The sequence below is a fragment of the Cinclus cinclus genome, chromosome 8 (genome assembly GCF_963662255.1).
Source record: "Cinclus cinclus chromosome 8, bCinCin1.1, whole genome shotgun sequence".
In the NCBI taxonomy this organism is placed as follows: domain Eukaryota; kingdom Metazoa; phylum Chordata; class Aves; order Passeriformes; family Cinclidae; genus Cinclus; species Cinclus cinclus.
Window position 1 is genome coordinate 29688448 of NC_085053.1, and position 27760 is coordinate 29716207.

The following is a 27760-nucleotide window of genomic DNA, read 5'->3' on the forward strand; positions in this document are numbered from 1 at the left end:
TCTGCCAGGGGTGTGCTGTGGGGTGGGAATGACTCTGATCCGTGTCTGTGGTGGGAATGACTCTGATCCGTGTCTGTGGTGGGAATGACTCTGATCCGTGACTGTGGTGGGAATGACTCTGATCCGTGTCTGTGGTGGGAATGACTCTGATCCGTGTCTGTGCTGTGGGGGATCAGTGGGATGGGAATGACTCTGATCCGTGTCTGTGCTGTGGGGGATCAGTGGGGTGGGAATGACTCTGATCCGTGTCTGTGGTGGGAATGACTCTGATCCGTGTCTGTGGTGGGAATGACTCTGATCCGTGTCTGTGTTGGGAATGACTCTGATCCGTGTCTGTGCTGGGAATGACTCTGATCCGTGTCTGTGCTGGGAATGACTCTGATCCGTGTCTGTGCTGTGGGGGATCAGTGGGATGGGAATGACTCTGATCCGTGTCTGTGGTGGGAATGACTCTGATCCGTGTCTGTGCTGTGGGGGATCAGTGGGATGGGAATGACTCTGATCCGTGTCTGTGCTGTGGGGGATCAGTGGGATGGGAATGACTCTGATCCGTGTCTGTGCTGTGGGGGATCAGTGGGATGGGAATGACTCTGATCCGTGTCTGTGTTGGGAATGACTCTGATCCGTGTCTGTGCTGTGGGGGATCAGTGGGGTGGGAATGACTCTGATCCGTGTCTGTGCTGTGGGGGATCAGTGGGGTGGGAATGACTCTGATCCGTGTCTGTGCTGTGGGGGATCAGTGGGATGGGAATGACTCTGATCCGTGTCTGTGTTGGGAATGACTCTGATCCGTGTCTGTGCTGTGGGGGATCAGTGGGATGGGAATGACTCTGATCCGTGTCTGTGCTGTGGGGGATCAGTGGGATGGGAATGACTCTGATCCGTGTCTGTGCTGTGGGGGATCAGTGGGATGGGAATGACTCTGATCCGTGTCTGTGCTGTCCCAGGTGAGGAGATCACCCGGCCCCGGCGCTCCACCCCCACGCCAGACCCCACCAGGTGGGATTGTCCAAGGTTCAGGCTCCTCATCCCAGTGTGGGCTGGGAACGTTCCCATTTGCACTGGGCTTGATGGGTTAAACGGGACATTGGGAAGGAATTGGGATGGGGGAGGAACGGAATTCCCACAGAAACTGCCCCGGATGCCTGGCAGTGTCCCGGGCCAGGCTGGACGTCGGAGCACTGGACAGTGGGAAGTGTCCCTGTCATGGCAGAGGTGGCACTGGGTGGGGTTTAAGATCTTCCCAACCAAAACCGTGCTGGGATTTTGGCAGGACTGAGGAGCTGCTGGTGGTTGGGATGCTCAGTGTCCATCCCTGTTCTCCACCAAAGGCTCCAAGGACATTCCCTGGAATGTCCTTCCCTGGAAGCCACCTTGAGCCTGATCCGACGGAGAGCTGGCCGAGCTCTGGAGGGGATGTACTCATTTAGGACAGCAAACATGCAAGTTTTTATGGAATAAAGCCAAATCCCACTGGGAATGGGCCCTGTGCAGCTCCAGGGTTCAACTCAACGTGTGTTGGACCCAGAGCATGTCCCAGATCTCAAGTTGTTTTGTTTGTTTTTTTTTTTTTTTTTAAATCCTTTTCCATGAAGGTTTGAGTAATCCTAAAGCAACCCAGCAGCTGCAGAGCCAACCTTGTGGTGCCACTTTTCTCCTTTCCCTTTGGAAACACAAATCCTGCTTTTGGCCAGCTCCTCGTTGGTCTGGGATTAAAAAAAAAAAAAAAAGTCCTTGAAAATATTAGTGTTTGCTTCAAAGAGGGGGTGAGAGCACAAACCTGCCTCTCACGGCTGCTGCGTGTTCCTCTCACCCCACAGCAAGAAACCCGGGGAGGATCCAGCAGCGCTGGCCCCGCTCTTTGGGCCACCCTTGGAGTCAGCCTTCGAGGAGCAGAAGTTGGATGGTGAGTTTGGGGGGCCCTGGGGGGAGTTTGGGGGGCCCTGGGGGGAGTTTGGGGGGCCCTGGGGGGAGTTTGGGGGGCCCTGGGGGCAGGGAGTTGAGTTTGGGGCCAGGGTGAGAGAGTTTGGAGAGCTGGTGAGTTTGGGGTCCTGGTGAATTTGGCACTGGGGCGGGTGAGTTTGGGGACAGGGCGAGGGGACCTAGTTGAGAGGGTTTGGGGACCTGGTGAGTTTGGGGCTGGGGTGAAGGATTTTGGTGACCTGGTGGGTGAGTTTGGTGACGGGATGAGTTTGGGGCCACAGTGAGGGAATTTGGGGAGCTGGTGAGGGAGTTTGGGGGCCAGGGTGGGTGATTTAGGGCCAGGGCAAGTTTGGGGACCTGGGAGAGGAAGTTTGGGGCCAGGGTGAGTGAATTTGGGGACCTGGGAGAGGGAGTTTGGTGACAGGATGATTTTGGGGCCGTGGTGGCGTCTCCTGGCAGGAACACGGGAAGGTTGTCCAGCCCTGGCAGGGGGGGAGTCCCCATTCCTGGAGGGATTTCAAAGCCCTGTGTGTGGATCTGGGGACAGGGTCAGGGTGGGTTCAATGGGCTCTGGGGGTTTTTCCCAGCTGGACAATTCCCTGATTCCCAGGGAATTCCCAGGAAATTCCCATCCCTCCTGTTGGAGGAGGAAGGAGCCCAGGCAGGGGTTAATTCAGGCTGGGTAGAAACAGAAGTGCTGAAGTCAATTAGTTAATTGAGGGGTCTGGGAGAGATCCTGACAGGGACCAGCTCAAGGATATCAAAACTCGGGATTTTCCAACAAACCATCACCCTGGAGCAGGGAGGGTTAACTCCATCCAGGATTCTGGAGCTGTTGGACAAACCTTGCCCCCCTCCATTCCTAAGAAATGCCACCTCAAAAATGTCTTTTTTTTTTTTTTCTTCCTTTCTTCTTTCTTTTCCCCTTGTTTAACACAGAGACACTTTGCTTCCTTCCCAACCTGATTTTCCCCAGCTTCCCCAAAGCCCAGGGACCTTGCAGGACTTGTTTTCCCCAAAACCAGCTCCATTCGTGCCCTGGAGTGGGTTCTTCCCAGAGATCTTTTCCTTCAGGACCTCAGGGAGTGGCCACTGCCTCGTTATGTCCTGTCATTAACGACTCCACTTAATTCTTTCAATCAAAGCAATGTTTGCAAGCAGTTCCCTGCACAGAAAACTCCAACAAATCTAAATTAGATATAAAAATATCCTTTTTTTTCCCCTCTCCTTTCTTCCCTGGGAATACGATAATCTTTTAATTTTACTACTTGGAGGTTTTGTTTTGTTGATTTTTTTTGGGGGTGTTTTTTTTTGTTTGTTGGTTTGTTTTTTTTTTTTTTGCATATCCTAAAATTCCAGGACCACTTTTGCCATCAATGCAATGTTTTCATTCTCATAATAAGCCTCCAGATCCATCCTGGGCATTGTTTTGTTTGTCAAGCAGCATAAGTGTCAAACTAATTGCACGTCCTGCTCCAAAATCAGACAGGATTTTAATTACCCACCACTGCAGAACCCCCTGTTTTTAATTAACGAGGTTTCTGTCGCTGTCTGGGCTCTCTTTTTCCCAGTGTCTCATCCATGTGTTTGGGTGATTGGAAGAAAATATTTGGGTTTTTCATTGCTTTCAAATGATTATTTTTGACTTTTTTTTTTTTTCCCAGCTGCTCTGGACCAGCCTGAGATATGGGGGTCGGTCCAGCCCATCAACACAAACATCGAGTCCCCAAAACTTCCAAGGCCTTTTCCAACTGGAAGTAAGTGACCATAAAAATCAATTAATATATCCAGAAATCAGCTCAAAGATTTGAGTTTTTCCTCATCCAGGCAGTGCAGTTCTAGAGTATTTTAAATTAAAGGTTTGGGGATTTTTTTCCCCCCTTTATTTGACTCGGGTTCCAGCACTGTGGGGTGGAGGAGAGAGTGGGATTGATAAGGGAGGAAGGGATGGGATGGATCTTGATCCTGCATGTTCATGCTGTGGTTACTTGGCTGGAAAAGTTGGAAGCACCGGTTTTTCCAGGATAACATCGGGAAGAACAGCAGAACCCCGAATCCCTGATTTTTATTGCAGCTTTCCCTCCGCCTGGGGCAGCTGAGGAATAATTTCCTTGGCAGAAATGCCCTTGGTAAAGCAGTGCTGGTTAATTAGCCACTGTTAATGAGCCCCAGCATTCCTGATCCTGGATTCGCATCCTGGATCCACGTGGGATGGATACGGGGAAAAAGGTGGAGGCAGCTCCGTGCCTCAGAGAATCCAGGTTTAATTAAAATGCTGATTTAGGGGTTTGAAACAGGAGATGTAAAAAAGGGGAGGAAATTAAAAAAAAAAACTGAAAAAAAAAAAAAGGCTTCTCACTGCCAGAGGGCAGGGATAGGTGGGATATTGGGAATAAATTCCTCCTTGGGAGGGTGGGATGGGATGGAATTCCCAGAGAAGCTGCTCCATCCCTGGAGGTGTCCACTGGGGCTCATCCTTATCCCCTTTTCCCCGTTGGATATTCCAGGGTCCAGCTCTCCAGCTGAACTTTTTCCCCTCTCTCTGCTCTGTTTCAGCCCCTCCGCCGCTCCCCCCGAAGAACATCCCGGCCACTCCGCCGCGCACCGGCTCGCCCCTGCCCCTGGCCACAGGTAACAGCTCCGGGCACTGCCCTGGGGGCACCGGGGGTGGGGACAGGTGCCATCCCGGGCCCTGGAGGGGACAGGTGCCATCCCGGGCCCTGGAGGGGACAGGTGCCATCCCCGGCCCTGGGGTGGCCCTGGAATGGGACAGGTCCCGTCCCCGGCCCTGGGGTGGCACTGGGAGAGACAGGTGCCATCCAGAACCCTGGGATGGCACTGGGAATGGGATAAGTCCCATCCCCAGCTCTGGGAAGGACAGGTCCCATCCCTGGCCCTGGGATGGTCCTGAGAGGGGCCAGGTCCCCATGGCTGCGTTTTGGGCACAGATTTGGTCCCTGTGCATCCTCTTCCCTTGGCATTCAGGGAATTCCAGGCTGGGCTGGGCTGGGAACTTCCATCCGATCCAGTTCCCTGGGCAGGGACACCTTCCACTGTCCCAGGCTGCTCCAAGCTCCTTCCATCCTGGCCTGGGAAACTTCCAGGGATCCAGGGGCAGCCACAGCTTCGTGGTGTTTCGGTGGATGCTGCCGTAGAAGCAGCACAAATTTCCTTTTTGCTCCCAAGTCGGTGTCACCCCTGTGAAATTAATGTTCTTTACACCATCCCTGCCTTTGGTTCAGTCACTCTGGGAATGCAGTGCAGGATTAGCCTCGGTATCCTGCTGGAAACTGGGATATATTCCCAATCCCAGAGCCCTGCTCCTGCCTGGAGCAGCCCTGCACAGCCCGTGCTGAGGAAAAAAAAAGGATGAGCAGGGTCTCCCTGTGGCAGGGAGCTGCTCCTGCATTCCCTGCCCCCCAAATTCCCGCTGAAAGGTGGGAAAAGCCCCCTGGTACTGCAGCCCGGGGCAGGGAAGGGAAACGGTGCTGGGAATGAAGGACACCCCGAGGGCAGGGATGGAAAAGTGTTGGCTGCAGCCAGAGGACATCAGGTGCTTCCAGGCATATAATTCATGGTGCTGGCTGATGGAAAAGCAGGATGTGAGCAGGGAAGGAGTGCCTTTGGAGAGGGCACTGCACGGGGCCACACCGAGCCCCTCGGGGTGGAACTGCTTGGCCTGCTCTGTCCATCACCATCTCATCTGTGCTCCCATATCCCGAATTTCCTGCTCCTGGTGGGAACAGCCAGGCTGGCACGGTGTCCATGTCCGTCCATCCATCCGTTCCCAGGGGCAAATGCTGGATCCTTTGCTGGGCTGTGCCTTGTGTATCTGTCGAGCAAGTGCCTGAGGTCTGTTCTTGTCTGGTTTAGCAAATTCCTCTTTTAACCCCCCCCCCCCCACCCTAAATGTGGAACCGTGGATGGATCCCCAAAGTGGAGGAGCAGGGACGATGGGGTGATGCTGCCCTGAGGATCCCAGAGGGCGATTAGTGTTAGGATCTCCCTCCCCTGGATGTGAAATGCTTGGTTGGTGGATCTGCGGTGGCTCTGGAGTCATGGTGGTTCAGTGAGCAGAGCCCCAAAATCCCAGTCTGTGTCCCAAAATCCCGGTCTGTTCCTGCTTGTGGCTGGAATACGTTCCCTGTGGCTGGAATACACTCCCCATGTACATCTGTGCTGCATGCCCGGACTCCAGCATGTCTAAATATATATATATATATATTTATACCTAAGTGTTCATAAATATATATTTATAGAGAGAGTGGGGCGTGCCGGAGTGCTGAGTGCACACCTCTGATATCTGCTGAAAATAATCTGATAATTCAGAGTCGCTGATAAGGACGTGATGTGGTTCAGAAGACCCAAAAAAAAGGCTGCGAAATGGGGGGAATTTGGGTTTCCTGGCTGTGAGTGCCAGCTCGTGGTGCATGCTCCAGCCTTTGGATCCCGTGGGATTCGTTCCATGTCGCACCTGGCTGTGGTGGAAACGTTCTTGCCCATGAATTATATAAATATAGGTATGGATAGAGGTACAGATATAGATATAGGTATGGATAGAGGTACAGATATGGGTACAGGTATGGATACAAGTATAGATATAAAAAATATATAGGTATGGATATAAATATAGGTAGGGATATAAGTATAGATATAAAAATATATAGGTATGGATATGGATATAGATAGGGATATAAGTATAGATATAAAAATATATAGGTATGGATATGGATATAGGTAGGGATATAAGTATAGATATAAAAATATATAGGTATGGATATGGATATAGGTAGGGATATAAGTATAGATATAAAAATATATAGGTATGGATATGGATATAGGTAGGGATATAAGTATAGATATAAAAATATATAGGTATGGATATGGATATAGGTAGGGATATAAGTATAGATATAAAAATATATAGGTATGGATATGGATATAGGTAGGGATATAAGTATAGATATAAAAATATATAGGTATGGATATGGATATAGATAGGGATATAAGTATAGATATAAAAATATATAGGTATGGATATGGATATAGGTAGGGATATAAGTATAGATATAAAAATATATAGGTATGGATGTAAAAAATATATAGGTAGGGATATAAGTATAGATATAAAAATATATAGGTATGGATGTAAAAAATATATAGGTAGGGATATAAGTATGGATATAAAAATATATAGGTATAGATATGGGTATAGATACTCATATAGATATGGGTATAGATACTCGTATAGCTGTATAGATCTGAGTATAGATATGTGATTTTAGAGCCTCTCCCGTAGAAGTAGAGCCCCTAGAGAGTAGCGCAGCCCTCTCAATGCTCGGTGTAAAATAAACCTCCTCTGACCACAGGAGGGGACCAGGCAGCAGCAGAACCCAAACGGGACAAACTCCCGTCCATCAATGACTTGGACAGCATTTTTGGCCCCGTGCCGTCCCCTAAATCTGCTGCTGCCACCGCAGAAGACAAGTGGGTCAATTTTTCCGATCAATCCCCGGAAAACGCTCCTCCGGAATTATCACCCCGGCAAAAATCGCCGTCGCCACCGGCGGCTCCGGGCAGCCCAGGCGGCCGCGCTCCGCCCGAGCATCCCCGCCCGCTGCCCTCTCCGCTGCAGCTGGAAGACGCTCCCAGGAAACTTCCCGAGCATCCTCCCCACCTTAAGGATGATTCCGCCGAGCCCATCGCTTCTCCCAAAGATTTTGGGCCGGGTCAAAGAGCAACCCCGCCGCCCCCTCCGCCTCCCACCTACCGCGCCGTGGTCTCGTCCCCCGGACCGGGCGGCACCGGCACGGGAAGCGCCAGCGGTACGTGCTGCTGTGAGCTCGGGTGTGCTTGGGGGTGACCCTCCCGCCTGCCTGTGTCCCCCGGGCCGCGCTGCTTCCAGCCCCGTGTCCTGCGCCCGCCTGCCCGTGTCCTTCCCTGCGCTCCCGAAGCTCCGCCGGAGCCGCCGCGAAATTCGGGCACGGGGTGGGTGGTGGTGGTGGTGGTGCCCTCCGTGGGAATAGGGATGGGGCGGGCGAGAAAGCCTCGGGTTCAGGGGGTTCTTTGGGGTTTTTTGGCGTGTTTTGTTCGGTTTTGGGTGGTTTTTTTTTGTTTGTTTTATTTGGTTGTTTTTTGGGGGATTTCTTGTTTTTTTGTGTTTTGTTTTGTTTAGTGTTTGTTGTTGTTTTTGGTTTGGGGTTTTTTTCCGTTTTTTTGGTTTTTTTTCTTGTTTGTTTTATTTTGTTTGTTTTATCATCGCACCCTCTGATCCCGGTGTGAACGATGCTCGGGTTCTTCCCCGGCTCTGGCTGTGGATGCTCAGCTGGAGATGGGGAGATGTGTCCCAGGGTGAACCCCTCCCGCGGGAGCTCTGCCTGCCTTCACCTGCTTAATTATAAATGTTCATTAGTGCTAACGAGCCGGGGGAGGCTCAGGTTACTCCCTGCTTGAGGAGCTGCAGCCCGAGCCTGTCCTTGCATCCAGAGGGGATTTTGGAGGGGATCACCCCACAAAGCCTCAAGGAACCTGGGCTGGGGTGGGTGTGCAGGCCCCCCCCCGCCCCCCCCAGTTTGTATCCAACCCTCCTCACGGGAGTTTGGAATTTGTGTCACAGCCCGGGGGGATTTGTCACCTCCGGCAGGGTCCCCTGAGCATGGCTGGTGCTGGAAGTGTGGCTTTGCTTCAGTGCTGGTGGCTTTTCTGTGCTGGCTCGGGGGGGGGGGGGGGGGGTCCCTGTGGGGGCTGCAGTGTCCAGCTGGAGCTGGGATTTCTCCAGGAGCTCCATCCCAGGTGCAGGAACCACCAGGATTCATCCTGCACTGCTCCTTCCCAGCTGGGCACGGGTTGGAGATGAGCCGGGGGCTCCACACGTAGGGATGGATGGATGGACTGATGGATGGATGGATGATGGATGGACAATGGATGATGGATGGATGATGGAGAAGCCCTGCTCAGCCTGTCCCAGAAGATCCACATCCCTTCTCCAGGAATTGCTCCTGTCTCAGCCTGGACTGCTTTGCATCCTGCTGCAGCAAGCTGGGAAATTAAAGTGTGTGTGCAGCCACACAAAAAACCTGCAGATCTTCCAAAAGCTGCAGCAGATCCAGCAGCTGTCCTGCTCCTCCCACCTTTCCAAGGCTCATTTTTGGGTGCAGTGGAGCAGAGTCACCCCAGGATCTCCTCCTGCCAGCAGATCCTGGGGGTGCCACTAAGGCAGGGCTGGAGACCTGGGGGAAGGTTTGGGTTGGAAGGGATCTCCAAGCTTGTCTTGTTCCAACCTCCTTCCACCGCCCCAGAATTCCAGCAGATTTCTGATTCCATGCTGCTTTCCAGGTGTTGTCAGCTCCTGGTGTAGGAAGTTTCCATTCCCTGCAGGGGAGCCACCCTATGCCTGGGTTGTGGCTACCTGCTGGCCACAGACCCCTCCTGGGAGGGCTCCATCCTGTGACACTCACTTAGGAAACATTGAGGGAAAATAACCTTGCAGGACTATTTTGTCAGGCTTTTAGTGGGATAAGAAAGGAAGAAATCAAACATTAGTTCCCAAATCAGACTTTGAAATAAAGGTGGTGTGAATTCTGGAGTTGTGCAAAGGAATGACTGGAATTTGCTCCATTTAAGCCAGGCCCTCTCTTGCCTGAGCCTGCTCTCCTTCACCTCTCCTCGTTTCCATAAATCCACCTTTGATCTTTGCTTTATCTGAGCCATCACCCCTTCCTAAAAAAAGGAACAAAAAAAAAAAAAAAGAAAAAAAAAACAACTTAGGAAATTATTCTCTTGTAAGTGGGAAAACTATGAAGTCATCATCTCCACAGTCTGAGCCGAGCACGGAGCTGCTGTGCTCCATGGAAGTTCATGGCAAATGCTGGCTCAGCTCTCCTGGGAATGAGGTCTGGGTTCCTCCCTCCCATTCCTGGTGTCCTGGTGCCACCTCTGCCCGCTCTGTGCAGCTCCGGTTATTGCTGGGTTTCTCCTGGAAGGAATTCCTGTGTGTGGCTCTCCTGTGGAAATTCCCGTTTCATCCCAGAAATCCCCCTTTGCAGCATGCGAGCCCTGAGATCAACACCCCTTTTCTGGGAGACTCTTCCCAGAACCTTCCTCTTCCACCTTTTCCCATCTTTGCTGGACCAAAGCTGTCCCCTGTGTGCGGATCCCTAATTCCCAGTTGTGCCTCTCCTGGAGCAGTGGTTCATCCGTCACCCCGTTCCTCTTGCCCATATTTTCTAGAAAAGCTCTACCACTCCTCCCATAACAATTTTTCGGGGCGTTGAGCAGCCCCTGCCAGGACTCCAGGGGCATCAGCCATCCCGGAGCATTCCAGGCACGGCTCCCGGGCTGGGCCGTGCCCGGGGGCAGCTCCTGGGGCTCTGGGCTGGGCAGCAGCGCGGGCACAGCCCCGTGGGGCGCTCACAGCTCCCTCTGTTGCAGGTTCCTCGTCCCCAGCTCGCCCCGGGACGCCGCTGGCCACGTGTGGCACCCCCCCACCACCGCCACCCCGACCCCCATCCCGGCCCAAGCTGCCCCCTGGCAAACCCCCCGTCAGTGACGTGGTACGATGGGGTGGGATGGGATGGGATGGGATGGGATGGGATGGGGGGTGACACTGCCAGCCTGGAATGGGACAGAGGATTTGGGGACAGAGGGTGGCACTGCCAGCCTGGAATGGGACAGAGGATTTGGGGACAGAGGGTGGCACTGCCAGCCTGGAATGGGACAGAGGATTTGGGGACAGAGGGTGGCACTGCCAGCCTGGAGTGGGACAGAGGATTTGGGGACAGAGGGTGGCACTGCCAGCCTGGAATGGGACAGAGGATTTGGGGACAGAGGGTGGCACTGCCAGCCTGGAGTGGGACAGAGGATTTGGGGACAGAGGGTGGCACTGCCAGCCTGGAGTGGGACAGAGGTAAGGTGTGAGGGCTCAGGACTGATGCTCTGGGTATAAAAGAACCCCCAGAACATCCCTCAGGACCAGGGGAGCTGGCACCTGGTGCTCCCAATGCCCAGCTGTAGCAATGAAGGATTTTGGAACAGTGAATTAATGTACAAGTTCAGTTGTTGTTTATTTTGTATTTTATTTATATATATTTAAAATTATGTTTACATGATTACGTATTTTTAAATTGGTGTTTTGATGTTATTATGTATTTTGTAGGAAATATGATTGGTTATAGTTTACTGCTTTACTGTTTACTTTAGTTATTTTAATTTTGGCTGGTGTTTTTTTTTTTTAATTTAGTATAATTTATGCTTTAGCATTTTTGACAAATTTTAGAGTGCTTGATAAAAGAACAGAAAAACAGCTAAAAATAGCTGGGCTGGTGTAGCTGGTATAAACTATGGCCTAAAATCTTCAAATACATTTCTACACCCAACCCATTCCATCCATCCCACGGCCCCTGGAGCTCCCATCCTGGCCGTGGATGGGCACAAATCTCAACACCCAGCCCCGCATCATGCCGGGCATCATTTCTTTTCCCAGCTCTAAAATTGCAACTAAAACCAATTTATTCCCCCCCCTCTGGCACACCAGCAGAGCAATCGGGAGGGGCCAGGTGAAAATTTAATTGTTAGACGCGAATGTTTCTGCGCTGATTTTCTTTAACTTTGTGTGGTTTTGTGTTTCTCTCCAGTCCAGGCCTTTTAGCCCTCCCATCCACTCGTCCAGCCCTCCTCCGATAGCGCCTCTAGCCCGTGCTGAAAGTACTTCTTCCATCTCCTCCACCAATTCCCTGAGCGCAGCCACCACTCCCACCGTTGGTAAACACCCACAGCTCTGCTGTTTTCACCTTTCCTACGTCCTCCGATAATTCCTGAGGCCTTTTCATTCGCTAGATCTTTATTTGGTGGTTTTTTGGGGTTTTTTTTGGGGGGGTAGGATTCCTCAGCTCGCGTCAGGGTTTTAAATGCCAAAAGGGGTCAGATTTGTTGGTTCGCATCAGGGATGCAAAATGCTTTAAATGCTAAAAGGGGTTTTAGGAGGACGATTCTGCGAGGAAAGTTTTTTTTCCAAATGTTGTGGGGAAAATGGATGTTTGGTGAAAGTCGAGGGAGTTATAACATCAAGTGTGGTTCTGGGCAGTAAATTGGGGCAAAATCAGCTTTTCCTTTTTGCAGGGGATGTTTGTGCCTGGAGGGGAGTGGGGCTGGAAGCCAGACCTTGGGATCCAGGAATATTCAATCTCTTGGAATGTCTTAAATTCGCACTCACCCTTAAAGCAGTAGCAGGAAAAGGGGTTTTGGAGAAGCCAATTCCCAGCCCCTCGGCGTGTCCTAGAGCAGAACCAAACGCTGCAGTTTCCTTTTGTCCTAAAATCAGCGGGGTTTGCCCCAGCCCCGGCGGGGGCTGGGATGAGCAATGGGAATCGAGTCTGGCTGGCAGCTCCCAGCTCCAGGCGCTGGGTCCCCCCCACGCCATCCCCTCTGTCCCCTCCTGTCCCCTCTGTCCCCGCTGCCAGCTCTTCCTCCTCCTCCTCCTCCTCCATCCCTGCCACCCCCTGGCTGCCTCCCCCTCGCTTCCCGCAGCTCCATCTCCTCCTCCTCCTCCTTTGTCTTTTCTTCCCAACCCTCTGGAGAACCCAGCCTGGGGGGAGTTCCCGTGCGCTCGGCAGTTTGTCACCGCAGTCACCGCGGGGAGAGGTGGCATTGCTGTGGCTGGGAGGGGCTGGTGACAGCGCTGTCCCCGCGGTGCCGGTGGCACCGAGCCCTCCCCGTGGCTTTGCTGGAGTGTCCGAGTGCGTCTCAATCCTGTTGTTGCTTCACTCTCGGGTGTTGGAGGTGCTCGTACCTGTTCTGGTTGTTGGTCACTGTCACAGCACCTTGCTGGGGAAATGTCACCTGGGCGGTGAGCCCTGAGCATTCTCTGTGTCACAGGCCACCAGTGGTGGCACTGGCAGTGGCCTTGAGGGCACGGGGGTCACAGGGACATGGCTTTGGTGGAGGGGACAGCCGGGCTGGGACAGGGACAGCCGGGCTGGGACAGGGACAGCCAGGCGGGGACAGTCCCAGGGGCTGCAGGAGGGTGATGGCAGCGAGTTGAGGGCTGCTCCTCCCACCCGAGCTCCCTCAGGCTCTCCCTTTGGGTTTGTTTTTTCCTCTCCTGTCCTTTTGGGAGCAGAAGCTGCTGTTTGATGATTTCATGACTTCCCGTGCTGAGCACAGGGGCTGAGGCTGCTGGGCTGGGGGAGAAGCTCTGATCCCACACCCTCCATGGAGGTTTCCTTGGAAGAGAGACAAAATCAGGGCTCTGGGGTCACCCCTGACCGGGCAACTCCAAACGGGGCAGCCAGGAGGAGCATCCCAGATTTTGTAGATGTTCCATTTCCAGCTCCATGCATGGATTGTGCTGAGTGGGAAGGGATCCAGTGGGATCATGGATCCAGCTCCCGTCCCTGCACAGACACCCAACATTCCCACCCTGTGCATCCCTGGCAGCGCTGTCCAAACTCTCCTGGAGCTGCTCTGGCAGCCTCGGGGCTGGGACCATTCCCTGGGGATCTGGGCAGTGCCCAGCACCCTCTGGATAAGGAACATTTTCTGCTGGCGTCCAGCCTAAACCTTGGGAAAAAACTGGATGGGGCACAGGCAGAGACAGACAGGGTTTGGGATCTGCACTGGGAAAGCATCTCCTTGTCCCCACCAAAAGGGAACCCCGGCGCTGGGTGAGCATCCAGGAAAGCCCACAGCAGAGGAGGGAGGAATTGCAATTCCCAAAAGAGAAGAAGCTGGGGTGGGAGGTGTGCAGGGATGGGCAGGTCTGGAATCAGGGACCACTGCAGGTCCCGGGGGACTGGGACACCCCAACCCAGCCGGGGCTGGAGTTGCCCCCACCACGTTCCCCGTCGGGAAAACTCTCGGGAATTTGCCCGGGAGCACGGGAAGGGCTGTTCCATCTCGTGTCCCCCGTGCTGCTCTGGTGTGCTTTCCTCGTTGGCTCCATGTTAGTCTGGACAATTCCTGGCCGAGCACGGAGCTGTTTGATCCCCGTGTCCGTGCCCATCCCGTCATTTCTGTCTCTGAGTTGATACAAGTGCGCTGCTTTGGTTTCACCTGGGATCCGTGTTTTCATTCTTTTTGTGTTCTTTTTGGTTTTTTTCTTTCTTTCTTTCTGTCCTTCCTTTGCGTTTCTTCTGCTTGTGTTATCAGAGGATGATGCTTTTGTTGACAAACTGCCCGCGTTTGAAAGACGCAGTGAGACGCCGGCAGGTACTGTACTTAGCAGGGAGTTTTCCAAGAATTCCCAAGAATTCCGCCTTCCGAGCGGCGCCCACCGCTCGCAGCACCTTGCATGACAGTTTCTCAGTGACTCAAAGGACTTTGGAGGTGGAAAGTCGGCATCTCCCGAATTCCAAAAAGTTCATTTAGCAGCTCAAAAAGCTCTTTGCGCCCCCTCACCCCCACCCTCGGCTCTCACGTCCCGAGTTATTCCGGCGTGGTGATTTTTTTGGAGAGCAGGTTGTGACGGGAAAGGGAAGGCTCCAGCTAGGATCCTCTGCTCTGTGTGCGTGTTCTCTGCAAAGTGTCGTGTCCTGAGGCGCTGGAGCGAGCAGCCGCGTGTCACTGTCCCCGAGCGGGAGCAGCATCCCGCCGGGAATGCCGAGCGGAGCGCACGAAGCGGCCAAACCTCTTCTACCGTGGGCAAAACCAAAGCGAGAGCTCCCCTTCCAAAGCAGAACGGCTCTTCCATCTGGGCTTTCCATAGCTTTGCTTCCCGCTTTTCTGTGTCCCGAGCCGGCGGAGTCACGCCCTTGTCCCCGCACGTGTGACCGCCCCGCAGCGCCTCGTCCCCTCCCCGTAGCGACATTAATGACCTGCTCTGTGACTCACACTGTGTCCTTCTCTCTCCCTCTCCTTAACCTTTCCCATCCCGCTTCAACTCCTGGCCATACAGAGAATGAACAGCCTTCCCTCGTTTGGTTTGACAGAGGAAAGTTTTATTTGACTTTCGAAGGTAAGTAGTGCAAAGCACGCCCGGTAAACGCTCGCTCCCCTCGCTCTCTCGCTCCCGGGGTTCCCTTCCAGGGCTCCATCCAACCCAGCTTTCCAGGCTCCATCCAACCCAGCTTCCCGTGTGGAATGCTACGGGCTACTTTAGATGGCATCGCCGGTCCCAACGGAATCGTTTTGATTTGATTTGTGCCATTTTGTCCCACTTATCTCTTTTTTTTCCCCCTCGTTGATTTCCTCAAAAAAAAAAAAAAAAACCAACCCAAGCAAAACGCAAAAAAAAAAACACCACCAAAAAAAAAAAAAAAAAAAAGGCACAAACAGAAAAGCCACTCCGGCCCAAGCAAACCCAAACCCCAAAAGAACATTTCGGGTATTCCCGGACGGAGGTGAAAACCAGGGAGCGGAGCCGCTTGCACTGCCGAGGAACTTCACTCTGCCAGCCAGGGCTTCTCCCCGCTCTCCCCGCTCGCTCCCCGGAGCAGCTGCCTGTGGGAATTCCTGCCTCCTCCCCACCTCCCATCCCGGTTTTGGGCAGGAAGGGCTCTGCCCCTGAGCTGCTGCCAGGCTGGAGTTTTTTGGGTCCCTCGTGGATGAAGGACGATGGGGAGGATGCAGGGAGGGGAAATCCCAAACCGAGGTTTGGGGCCGATGGCATCTTCTCCGAGCTGTGTCACATCCCAGAGAGGACAAAGGGTGAGTCCTGCTGGGAGAGCCCCAGGTTTTGGTGGAAGCTTCGCCCCGCAGGCGCTGAGCCAGCGTTTTCCTTTTAACGCCAGAGGGAAGAGCAGGAGGTTTGCTCGCAGCGGGGAGGGATTGCCACAAATCCCAGGGAAGTTCCTGGGAGCTCTTGTGGTGCCTGCGGGTAGAGCTGGGGGATGCTCCTGGCACGGGGCAGGCTCCATGTGTGACTCCTAAAGTGTCCCCTCCTGCACAGGGGTGGCACTGCCTGGGTAAGGAGTGTCCCAGGAGTGTCCTGGGGTGGCACTGCCTGGGTAAGGAGTGTCCCAGGAGTGTCCTGGGGTGGCACTGCCTGGGTAAGGAGTGTCCCAGGAGTGTCCCGGGGTGGCACTGCCTGGGTGAGGAGTGTCCCAGGAGTGTCCCGGGGTGGCACTGCCTGGGTAAGGAGTGTCCCAGGAGTGTCCCGGGGTGGCACTGCCTGGGTAAGGAGTGTCCCAGGAGTGTCCTGGGGTGGCACTGCCTGGCTGAGGAGTGTCCCAGGAGTGTCCCAGGTTGGCACTGCCTGGCTGAGGAGTGTCCCAGGAGTGTCCTGGGGTGGCACTGCCTGGGTAAGGAGTGTCCCAGGAGTGTCCTGGGGTGGCACTGCCTGGCTGAGGAGTGTCCCAGGAGTGTCCCGGGGTGGCACTGCCTGGCTGAGGAGTGTCCCAGGAGTGTCCCGGGGTGGCACTGCCTGGGTAAGGAGTGTCCCAGGAGTGTCCTGGGGTGGCACTGCCTGGCTGAGGAGTGTCCCAGGAGTGTCCCGGGGTGGCACTGCCTGGCTGAGGAGTGTCCCAGGAGTGTCCTGGGGTGGCACTGCCTGGCTGAGGAGTGTCCCAGGAGTGTCCCAGGGTGGCACTGCCTGGCTGAGGAGTGTCCCAGGAGTGTCCCGGGGTGGCACTGCCTGGGTAAGGAGTGTCCCAGGAGTGTCCCGGGGTGTCACTGCCTGGGTAAGGAGTGTCCCAGGAGTGTCCCGGGGTGGCACTGCCTGGGTAAGGAGTGTCCCAGGAGTGTCCCGGGGTGGCACTGCCTGGCTGAGGAGTGTCCCAGGAGTGTCCTGGGGTGGCACTGCCTGGCTGAGGAGTGTCCCAGGAGTGTCCTGGGGTGGCACTGCCTGGCATGGGCTGCCTGGGTCACAGAGCAAACCCATCCTGGTGGCTGGCATGGCTGGGCAGCAGCAGAAGACAAGGATCAAGGTGCTGAGCAGGGGGGTTGGGACCTTTCTCTCCTCTGTTTTCCTTGGCTCCAAGGTCCCCACTCCAACAATCCCCACTTTGACGTCCCCACTCCAACAGCATCTCCCAGGTTAGACCCCAGAGGGGTCGTGGAGGAGCTGCTTCCTCCTGGAGCTGGTTCCAACCAAAATCCCTGTTTGGGTTTCCTTTCTCAGGGGCTTGTTGGGAGCTCTGCGAGGAGCTGAGGACAGCAGGGACAGCACTATCCCTCAGCACTGTGCAATATTCCAGCTCCACTTTCCCCCTGCTCCGTGCCTCCTTCCTGCCCCTCGCTCAGTCCAGCTCTGAACATTTGGGGTTTTCTTGTGCCTTGGGGTCTGAACCTTCTATTGGAATTCTTGGGCTTGGCTCTGGTGGTGTGAATGCTCTGGAGCTCGGGATGGGATTATGTTTCCAGCATCATCCCTCAGCCCAGCAAGGAGCTGTCTCACCTCCACATGCTGGATTTCCTGATTTGTCTCTAAATATTTAAGCTCGGAAAAAAAAAAAAAAGAAAAAGAAAAAAAAAAAAGATAAACTTCACGTGCAGGGAAGTGAGAGGAGATCTGCTGAGTTCGGTGTCTGGAACTCAGGGCATGGAATGCCAGAAGGGAAATTATGGTTTCTGGATTTATTTTTCTTTTGATTGTTTGATGGTTTTCTGGACCCAGAAATGATTCTTTCTGGATTTGGGTGGGATTTTTTTTGTGGCAAGACCCATGTGCTTGATGGACATGGGGCAGTCAGTCCCTGTGTGGAAGGAGATGTGGTGATGTTGTTGTGCAGAGTCGTGTTCTGGCATCCCTGGCTACTCCACAGCTGCATTTTCCACCTTTTGTAGGGGAAAAAATAAGGCAAATTAAGCTGGTTTGCTGCTTATGGCTGGATCCAAAGCTCCATAAAGTTTATTTTTTTTCCTCTGTTATTATCAGGTCATTTGTACAAATGAAATATTTATAAAAATGGCTTTTGAAGCAGGAGCTGTAAAGACAGGTTTGGAGTGGAGTTGTGCCACAGGAACTGGATTTGTCTCTCGGGTTTCTGGATGATAATTCCAACGCTTATAATAGTTTATACTTTTCTTTTTTTAGTGAAAACCTGAGTATAAAATTTAATTTATTCTCTGAAGCCATGAAGAGAAGGATTTATGGATTCCTGAGGGAACCAAGAACCCTAATTCCACCCCACGATCTTCAGACCAACAGAAATGAGGATATTTTGCTGTTGCTGCTGCTCAGATGGACTCACATTCCCACATCCCAGCTGAGCCCGGGGATCCACGAGATCTCCCCTGTTTATTCCTGATTTTTCATCCTGGACAATCGAGGATACAGATGCATAGGGATGGAGGAAAAAAAAAAGAGAGATGAAAGATGAGGAGAGAAGCGTGGTGGTGTGGGAGGCACCCCTGCCGTGGCGCGGGCTCCAGGCTGAACCCAGCTGGGATTTGTGCATTTGGGAATGAGCCTTTCCTTCTCCCAGGAACGATGCTTCCATCACCCATCCCTTTCTTGTGCCCGAGGCTCCTCTGCTGGGGAACCTCCAGTTCCCCCCTCCACAGCCAGAGCTCGTGGATGTTTTGAATCCCATCTGTATTTCCACTGTGGTGTATCCCACTGCCAGGATATCGGCTGGGTTTGATGCTCTCAGGGGTCGTTGCTCTGGGTGGGGAGCAAGGATTTGCTCCCCGTGGTGTCTCTGGGAAGGATTTTTAGGGAACGTGTTGTCCCATGTCCCACGTGTCCCCTCAGTCACTGTTTTGGGGTGTGGTGTCCCGTGGTTTTGAGGAGCTGCCCGTGCCCTCATCTGGAACTGGGGCTGTTCTTCAGTGGGAATTCCATCAGGGAGTCCCTGATGGATCTCCTGGGCCGTGGCCTCAGCAGCTCATTAGGGTAATTAACGTGTGTGTGGCAATGGGGCTGGTGTGGGTGGGTGAGGTGTCCCAGCTGCCCGCCCCAGAACAGCTGGATCCGCTCCCAGAATGGATCCAGCTGGAATCTCTGATTCCCCTGAGCCTCTCCAGATGTGTGACCCAGAGGGACACGTGTGGCCGAATCAAAGTTTTTCACACTTTTATTCTGCATTAGGCATCGGAAGGGAAATTCCCTCACCTGTGCCTGCAGGAAAGAGCACTTAGGATTTCTCCATGAACACCTGGGTGCCTTGGGAAGGTGTGAGGATTCCTCCTCCAGGGTGGAAACCCCCATTAATATACCCAAACTCAACGTGTAATTGAAGTGACAGCCCTGCTTCCCCCGGGAAGTGTTGCAAATCCCAATTTCCTGCCCCCAAACCCCTGTTATTCCCAGGGGCAGCAATGGGAAGCAGCAGAGAAAGAAGGGAAGGGATCATTTTCGGGAATGGCTCAAGCAGGAGAGCTCACAGGGAACGTGACACGTTTTGCTCAGCTTTGCTTCCCCCTGACCCTCTGCCTGTGGAAGTGCTGCCTTTCCTGGGGCTGGAGTTGGAATTCTGACAGCTTTGGAATTCCGACAGCTTTGGAATTCCAACAGCCTTGGCTGGTGCTTGTATGCTCCGAGCAAACCCCGGGCTGCATCCATCCCCCTTTCCACCCACCTGGCAGTGATGGTGATGGAGTCAGGGGGTTCCTGGATAAGCTGCCCCTCTGGAATCTTTTGCTGTTCTTTTTTTTTTTTTTTTTTTTTTTTTTTTTTTTTTTTTTTTTTTTTTCTGGTTTGGGGCAAAACAATCCTCATAATAATGTTTCAGCTGGTGTCCAGGCTGTGGTATTGAAGAAAGGTTCCACAGTGGTGCATTGCAGGAAATAGATGAGGCTGAATTTACCTCCCCGGGATTTTTTTGGGTGTCTGTGGGATCATCTCCTTGGACATCTGGGATGATCTTTGGATCCTTTCCATGGGGAAGAGGAGAGGGCTTGGCTGTGCCAACCCCTTTTGCGGTGGTCCCACAAAAGGTTTCCAGCCCACCTGGAGCTCCTGAGGAGCCCTTGCAGTGATGATTTCACCCTCAAATGTCTTTTGGAAACAACAATTCCTGGCCAGCAAAGGGAAACCAGGGTGTGATTCCTGCAGGGCTGGATTATTTCAGAGCCCAGCACAGCACCACCGAAGCAAACTTTTCCCCTTTTCCAAATCCTGGAATCCTAGAAAGATTTGGTTTGGAAAGAATCTTAAATCTCAGCTTGTTCCAGCTTCCACTATCCCAGGTGGCTCCTGTCCAACCTGGACACTTCCAGGGATCCAGGGGCAGCCACAGCTGCTCTGGACACCCAGTGCCTCTGTTTTTCCAGGTTTCTGATGATTTCCAGGTTTCCTGTGGGGCACTGAGGCTTTCGTGGAGCCAGTGAGGTGTGGAGGATGCTCCACAGGGCAGGAGAGGAGAGCAGAGCGTGCCGGGGAGTGCAGGAGTCCCCTCAGCTTGTGGGGACGTCGGGGGGACACTGCCAGCACCCTGAGCTCCCCGGTGGTGACACAATGAACCCCCCCAGCCCCTTTTTGCGGGGCCCAAAAACAAAAAACAAACCCAAAATTAACAACTGCAAAAACTGTCATGCAAAGCCTGCCGTGAGGCAGCCCCGCATGCTGCTCCTGCCCGGCCTCCTCCATCCTTTTCTTTGCTTGCTTTTGGCAGCGGGGTGGGAGGTGGGGGGGGGGGTAGGGGGGGAGAGGGAAATCATTTTCCAAAAGTTTCCAAGCCTCATGCAAAGCCTGGGGGGAATTTTTTTTTTTTAATTTTTTTTTTTTTTTTTTTTTTTGGTGATGATTTTCCCATCGAAGCAGGCTGGGGTGGGGCACGGTGAGGTGGCAGGGTTAGGGCAGGTGCCAAGGGGGGCTCTTTGCTCTGTTGCAGGCTCGTCACGGGGCCCCAGCCCCCTGACCATGGGGGCACAGGACACCCTGCCCGTGGCCGCTGCCTTCACCGAAACCGTCAACGCGTACTTCAAAGGGGCTGACCCCAACAAGTAGGTGATGATCCCCGGGGTTTTGGGGTGTCCCCGAGTGGGGTTTTGGGGTGGGGATGCCTAGAGGAGCTGTGTTTGGAAGGATGAGGGTCTGACAGGAAGGTCTGACAGGTGTGTGGGCTTGGCAGAGAGATTTTTGAATGTAGAATCTGCAGGAGGAATAGAGATGAAAGCAAGTTTTGATACAGAAGAAAAGAATTGCTGAGCCAGTCTGTCTGGGTAACTAAGAAGGCAAAGGGTGTGTTAGTTGGAAGGGATTTTTATGGCTCAGAGCAAAGGATAAACCCACCTCAAACAGAAGATGTTTTCAGCGAAATTGATTCTACAGGCTAACAAGAAAGCACGTAGAAAACAGGTCTCAGAATTTTCCACTGGGAGAAAACTGAAAACCAACTTTTAGCTTGAACTGTGACATGGTAACATTTAGTGATTGGAGAACAGTGACACGAATAGGGCGATGTTATGATAGTAACAGTGAAAGTATTGATTGGTTGTTACGTTTTAAGACGCTCTGCAGTGAAAAATATTTCATGTATTGTAACCAGAACTAGATCTGGCTTTAGACAAACCCACAGCTGTGCCTAAAAAAGCTGTGGCTGGGCTCTTGTTAAGCACGACCTGGGAATTGCTGCATCCTTTGGATACAATAAACAGAATTTAAAGAGCAGCCTGGAGCCCCCATCCCTCCTTTCAGCTCTTACAGAGCTGGAACAGAGACAGGCAGAGTCAAGAGGAATAAAATGGATGTTTATTGAGGGGCCTTCAAAGGTCACACACACCCTGGCACTACCAGTGCCACTGCCCGGGGGGCTCCAAGGTGGAATCAAAAGAGAGTTTGCTCACCAGATCTCACATTTTTATAGGTTTTAATCCATTTGAATACAGAACTCACCTGTGCAATTTGGTCACCAGATCTCACATTTTTATAGGTTTTAATCCATTTGAATACAGAACTCACCTGTGCAATTTGGTCACCAGATCTCACATTTTTATAGGTTTTAATCCATTTGAATACAGAACTCACCTGTGCAATTTGGTCACCAGATCTCACATTTTTATAGGTTTTAGTCCATTTGAATACAGAACTCACCTGTGCAATTTGGTCACCAGATCTCACATTTTTATAGGTTTTACTCCATTTGAATACAGAACTCACCTGTGCAGTTTGCTCACCAGATCTCACATTTTTATAGGTTTTAATCCATTTGAATACAGAACTCACCTGTGCAATTTGCTCACCAGATCTCACATTTTTATAGGTTTTAGTCCATTTGCATGCAGAACTCAACTGTGCAATTAATAGCCTCAAATAATGAAGTTTCATCCTCCTTTCTTGCTTGCCCACCCTCCTCTTTCCACGTTGTTTAAGCTCGGGGCCTGAATTTTGAAGAGATTGTCCTTGAGTCCCTAGCTGGAATAGCACTGGTTTGTCTTCACCAACCTGTGAAAAGATCCTAGGAACCCTCAATCTAAAACTAAAAGCTGCACACCCAAGCAGAACAGAAAAACTTAAAACTTAATTAATCAGTTTTCCCCCTGGAGTGCTGGAGAGGTTTTGTGGGGCAAGAGGTGACGTGGCCCGGGGCTGTCCAGGGGCAGGACGGTGCCGAGGTGCTCCCGTTGAAAAATGTTGGTGCTGTGGGGAAGGGAGGCGAGGGATGGCAGAGAGCAGCACAGGAAGGGTGGCAGAGGGGCTGCAGCCTTCCCTTCCCGTGCCCAAAACGGGATGGCATTCCAGCAGAAACCTGCGGGGCTTTCCCGCCTGTATTCCGAAACCCTCCAAGAGCTAGAACCCCCAAAGGGCTTTTAACCAAAATTGATTTTGCTGAAATACCAAACGACATCAAAACCTAGAACCTTTTATCAGGGCACATTTAAGAAGAGCCCTGTGCTGTTTGTGCTCTCTCTGAGGCCACCAGCGGCTCAGATGCGTGGGGAGGGGAGGGAGGAGTGAAACCCCTCCCTCTCTGCTGTGTTTTGAGCCCCCTTTGCTCCCTCCTGGCTGTCTGTGCCGGGTGCTGCAGGTGCATCGTGAAGATCACGGGGGAGATGGTGCTGTCCTTCCCGGCGGGCATCACCCGGCACTTCGCCAACAACCCCGCGCCAGCCGTGCTCACCTTCCGTGTGCTCAACTTCAACAGGCTGGAGCACGTCCTGCCAAACCCCCAGCTGCTCTGCTGGTAAGCCTTTCCCTCAGCGGCGTCCCAGGGGAAGGCAGGGTTCCAGGAAATCTGGGTGTTTGCAGGAATATGTGGCCTGCAGGGTCTTCCTTGGGTTGAAACCCTCAAGCCCTTAAATACCGGATGAAATCCCGCAATGGGTTGGGTGGATGGAGCATCAGGATTGTCGTGATAGATATCAGGATTATCCCATGGGCAGGGACACATTCTACTATCCAAGGTTGTTCCAAACCCTCTCCAGGCTGGCCTTGGGCATTTCCAGGGATCCAGTGGCAGCCACAGCTGCTCTGGGAATTCCATCCCAGCCCCTCTCCACATTCCCAGCCAGAATTCCTTCCCAATATCCCATCCAAATCTACACTTTTCCAGCTTACAGCCATTCCCTGTGTCCTGTCCCTCCATCCCTGTCCCCAGTCCCTCTCCAGCTCTCCTGGAGCCCCTTTGGGGGCTCGGAGCTCTCCCTGGATCCTTCTCCTGCCCAGGTGAGCACCCCCAGCTCTCCCAGCCTGGCTCCTGCAGCAGTTCCATGGATTCCTCTGGAATCTCTCCAGCAGCTCCACGTCCTCCTGATGCTGTTCCCCAGGGCTGGGGCAGCTCTGCAGGTGGGGCCTCACCTGAGAGAAACAGAGGGGCAGGATCCCTTCCTTTCCTGCTGCCCACTCTGGGGGATCAGCCCAGGACTTGGGGGATTCTGAATCCCAGTGCAGATGGATCAGGAGAAGCTGGAGCTGTGTGGGAGGGAGCCAATAGTCCTGTGGAGGTGGGATTGATGCAGTCCCTGTGCTGTGCAGCGCAGCTCTCCTGCCCAGGCAGGTTCTCCAAGGGGTTCATTCTCCTCTGTGCAGTGACAACGTGCAGAGTGACTCCAGCTCCAAGGAGTTCTGGGTCAACATGCCAAATCTGATGACTCACCTAAAGAAGGTATCGGAACAGAAACCTCAAGCCACCTATTACAATGTGGATATGCTCAAATACCAGGTAGGGTTTTGGGTTTTTTTTGGTGAGATAAAACCATTCCAAAAAAAATTTAACAATTGTGCTGGTTATGGCTGTGAAAAATGGTGTTTCCCTAGTGCAGACTGGAGCTAATGTGAGGTGGGGGCTTGTTGTCCCCCTGTCCCACCTTTGTGACACTGGGTTGTCTGGCTTTAAGCCCAGCACTAAATTCAGCGGGAATTCAAGGTCTTGCCTCCATATGCGATATCCGCGTCTGTAAAAATGGGATTTCTCCCTTCGGCCCTATGGAAACTAAATGTTTTTTCTGTCATTTTGGAAGGTATCTGCCCAGGGTATTCAGTCTACTCCATTAAACCTTGCAGTGAGCTGGCGCTGTGACCCTGCAAGCACTGACCTGCGCATCGACTACAAATACAACACCGAGGCAATGACCACCCCGGTAGCTCTAAACAACGTCCAGTTCCTCGTCCCCGTCGACGGAGGAGTAACCAAACTTCAAGCTGTGCTTCCTCCCGCTGTCTGGTAGGGATTGCTCATCCAGGCCCTGTCCCTGCCTAGGATTCCCATCCTGCTGCAGCAGGGTGGGAGCTGGGGGCACGCTGGGGGCGGAGGAGGGAATATTTAACCCTACTGTGGTTCCCTTTTTTCCTGCCGTCCCCGCCAGGAAATGGTCAGAGGTGAAGGGATATGTGCAGGCAGCAGAGCATCAGCCCTTGTTTTGTGTTTTGGCTGCTCTGTCTGGGGTTTAGAGGGATGCACAGCCCTGGCACAGGGTGCCCAGAGCAGCTGTGGCAGCCCCTGGATCCCTGGAAGTGTCCAAGGCCAGGCTGGACATTGGGGTTTGGAGCAGCCTGGGACAGCGGGAGGTGTCCCTGGATAAATTTTAAGGTCCCTTCCAACAAAAGCAGTCTGGGATTCTACGGAAGGATGCGTGGCTGTCATTTCCATGTCTCTTGCCCACTGCTCACCTGCAAGCCTCATAACAACCATACAATTATTTTGTCTGGAAAAGCCTTCTGAGACTATCAAGTCCACCCATGAACCCAGCACTGTGAAACCCAAATCCAAGCTCCCAGAACTGCTTGGAAAGAACAGCTCCAGAGAGCTGCACCAGAGCAGCTTTTCCCCCCTCTCCCCCAGCCTTTAGCAAAATTCAAATTGCTCCTCGGCAATTTCTTGATTCCTACAGAAATGCTCTTCTCCGTGTGTTTGCAGGAATGCTGAACAGCAAAGGATATTGTGGAAGATCCCTGATATCTCCCAGAAATCAGAAAACGGAGGTAATCCTGCAAAAATGCACGTCCTTAACTGGGAATCCTTCCCTCAGACCCTGACCCGCTGACGGGGCTGGCACACAAGCCCAGACACTCGAATTCCTGCTGGGGCTTGCCGGGGACAAAGCTCTTTAATTTTGGAGCTTAAAAAGCAGGGCTGCGTGCCACTAGTGCTGCTGTGCCAACCACCTTGGCATCCCGAGGGGCTGGCTTGCCAATGTTTGGAGGCTGAGGCCCCCCCTTTGCACCCCTGTTGGGAGGATTGCCCTCTCCCCCCGAGTTTTTCCCACGTGGGCTTTTTCCCAGCGCCGCGATGCGTGAAAATGAGGAGGAGGAGGAGGGTTTGGCTCTGCCCCATCCCGGGGATGCTGCGGGGTCGGGCGTTTTGCACATCCCCTTTGTGGGTACCAAACCACGCTCCGAGCGTCCCTCCGTGCTGACCGGGCTCTTTTTTGGGGTTTCTCTCTCAGGTGTGGGGTCGCTGCTGGCGCGGTTCCAGCTCTCCGAGGGGCCGAGCTCTCCGGCCCCGCTGGCCGTGCAGTTCACCAGCGAGGGCAGCACCTTGTCCAGCTGTGACATCGAGCTGGTGGGAGCCGGGTACCGCTTCTCCCTCATCAAGAAGAGGTTTGCAGCAGGTGGGTGCCTCGTTTTTTTTATATTTTTTATTTTTTTTTTTAGTGGGCATGGCAGTGTCCCTGTAGTCCCCTCGGGATGCTGGCAATGTGGGGACACAGGGACGGCAGCTCCCCTGCGTGGAATAAATCCTGCTGTGCTGAGCAGCCTTGGGGTTCACGGCTCATTCCTGCTCCTGCGTGAGAGGAAAGGCCGGCATCTCCAGGAAGAGCTCTTGCCCCATGGCTGCAGAGAATACCGAGGGTTTTTCCTCGCGGATTTGTCTTTGGGAACTTTTCCTTGTGTTCACACCGAGGATTTTTCCTTGCAGATTTGTCTTTGGGAACTTTTCCTTGTGTTCACACCGAGGATTTTTCCTTGCAGATTTGTCTTTGGGAACTTTTCCTTGTGTTCACACCGAGGGTTTTTCCTCGCAGATTTTTCTTTGGGAACTTTTCCTTGTGTTCATATCGAGGATTTTTCCTCGCAGATTTTTCTTTGGGAACTTTTCCTTGTGCTCATATCGAGGATTTTTCCTCGTGGATTTTTCCTCGGGGACTTTTCCTTGTGTTCATATCGAGGATTTTTCCTCGCAGATTTTTCTTTGGGAACTTTTCCTTGTGTTCATATCGAGGATTTTTCCTCGCAGATTTTTCTTTGGGAACTTTTCCTTGTGCTCATATCGAGGATTTTTCCTCGTGGATTTTTCCTCGGGGACTTTTCCTTGTGTTCATATCGAGGATTTTTCCTTGTGGATTTTTCTTTGGGAACTTTTCCTTGTGCTCATATCGAGGATTTTTCCTTGTGGATTTTTCTTTGGGAACTTTTCCTTGTGTTCATATTGAGGATTTTTCCTTGTGGATTTTTCTTTGGGGACTTTTCCTTGTGTTCATTGCTGCAAAGAATAATGAGGATTTTTCCTCGCGGATTTTTCCTCGTGGACTGCTCCTTCTGGATTTTTCCTTGTGTTCCTTGCTGCAGAGAATAACAAGGATTTTTCCTCGTGGATTTTTCCTCATGTTTGTTGCTGCAGAGAGTAATGAGGACTTTTCCTTGTATTCATTGCTGCAGAGAATAATGAGGATTTTTCCTCATGGATTTTTCCTTGTGGATTTTTCCTCGTGTTCCTTGCTGCAGAGAACAAGTATTTTTTTCCTTGTGGATTGCTCCTTGTGGATTTTTCTTTGTGTTCATTGCTGCAGAGAATGACAAGGATTTTTCCTCTTGGATTTTTCCTCCTTTTCTTTGCTGCAGACAATAATGAGGATTTTTTCCTCATGGATTTTTCCTTATTGCTCATTGCTGCAAAGAATAACAAGGATTTTTCCTCAAGGATTTTTCCTTACACTCATTGCCGCAGAGAACGAGGATTTTTCCTCCTTTTCTTTGCTGCAGAGAACAACAAGGATTTTTCCTGGTGGATTTTTCCTCGTGTTCATTGCTGCAGAGAATAATGAGGATTTTGCCTTGTGGATTTTTCCTCCTTTTCTTTGCTGCAGAGAATAATGAGGATTTTTTCCTTGTGGATTTTTCCTCGTGTTCGTTGCTGCAGAGAACGAGGATTTTTCCTCGTGGATTTTTCCTCGTGGATTTTTCCTCGTGGATTTTTCCTTGTGCTCACTGCTGAAAGACAAGGATTTTTCCCGTGGGCTGCAGGGCTGGTGGAGTTGGGCACAAATTCCTGGGAATCAGGGCAGCTCCCTCCCCCCAGCTGATTTCTGATCCCATTTCCAGGTAAATATTTGGCAGATAACTGATGGAAGTTTATGCAAGTCTATGGAAAATACTATGGAAAACACCCAAGGACTGCTGTGCGTGGAACGGGTTTTAATTACAGTTTAAGGAAAATGAACTAAATTCTGCACTCGGGACATTTCTGTTGGAAGTGTCAACAACTTTCAGCATCTTTTATCCTTGGAAAACACCATCTTGACCAGTCCTCCAGTATTTACTTCTAGATGTAACATTGTTAATGGTTTTAAAATGTAATTATTG

The 27760-nt window shown here is 52.3% G+C and overlaps 1 protein-coding gene across 1 annotated transcript in view; it reads left to right on the forward strand.

Annotated features, from left to right (window-relative positions):
- The window catches only part of SGIP1 (SH3GL interacting endocytic adaptor 1), a 48900-nt gene extending 21378 nt beyond the window's left edge, over positions 1 to 27522 (forward strand). Inside the window, exons 10-25 of the mRNA XM_062497952.1 lie at positions 948 to 999; positions 1821 to 1906; positions 3588 to 3680; positions 4480 to 4554; positions 7293 to 7748; positions 10354 to 10475; positions 11556 to 11682; positions 14068 to 14127; positions 14813 to 14872; positions 20631 to 20742; positions 22767 to 22922; positions 23768 to 23900; positions 24199 to 24401; positions 25095 to 25159; positions 25624 to 25788; positions 27500 to 27522. Coding sequence (XP_062353936.1) covers positions 948 to 999; positions 1821 to 1906; positions 3588 to 3680; positions 4480 to 4554; positions 7293 to 7748; positions 10354 to 10475; positions 11556 to 11682; positions 14068 to 14127; positions 14813 to 14872; positions 20631 to 20742; positions 22767 to 22922; positions 23768 to 23900; positions 24199 to 24401; positions 25095 to 25159; positions 25624 to 25788; positions 27500 to 27522 — 1988 coding nt within the window. The remainder of the gene's footprint in view (positions 1 to 947; positions 1000 to 1820; positions 1907 to 3587; positions 3681 to 4479; positions 4555 to 7292; positions 7749 to 10353; positions 10476 to 11555; positions 11683 to 14067; positions 14128 to 14812; positions 14873 to 20630; positions 20743 to 22766; positions 22923 to 23767; positions 23901 to 24198; positions 24402 to 25094; positions 25160 to 25623; positions 25789 to 27499) is intronic.
- Positions 27523 to 27760: the final 238 nt, after the last annotated feature.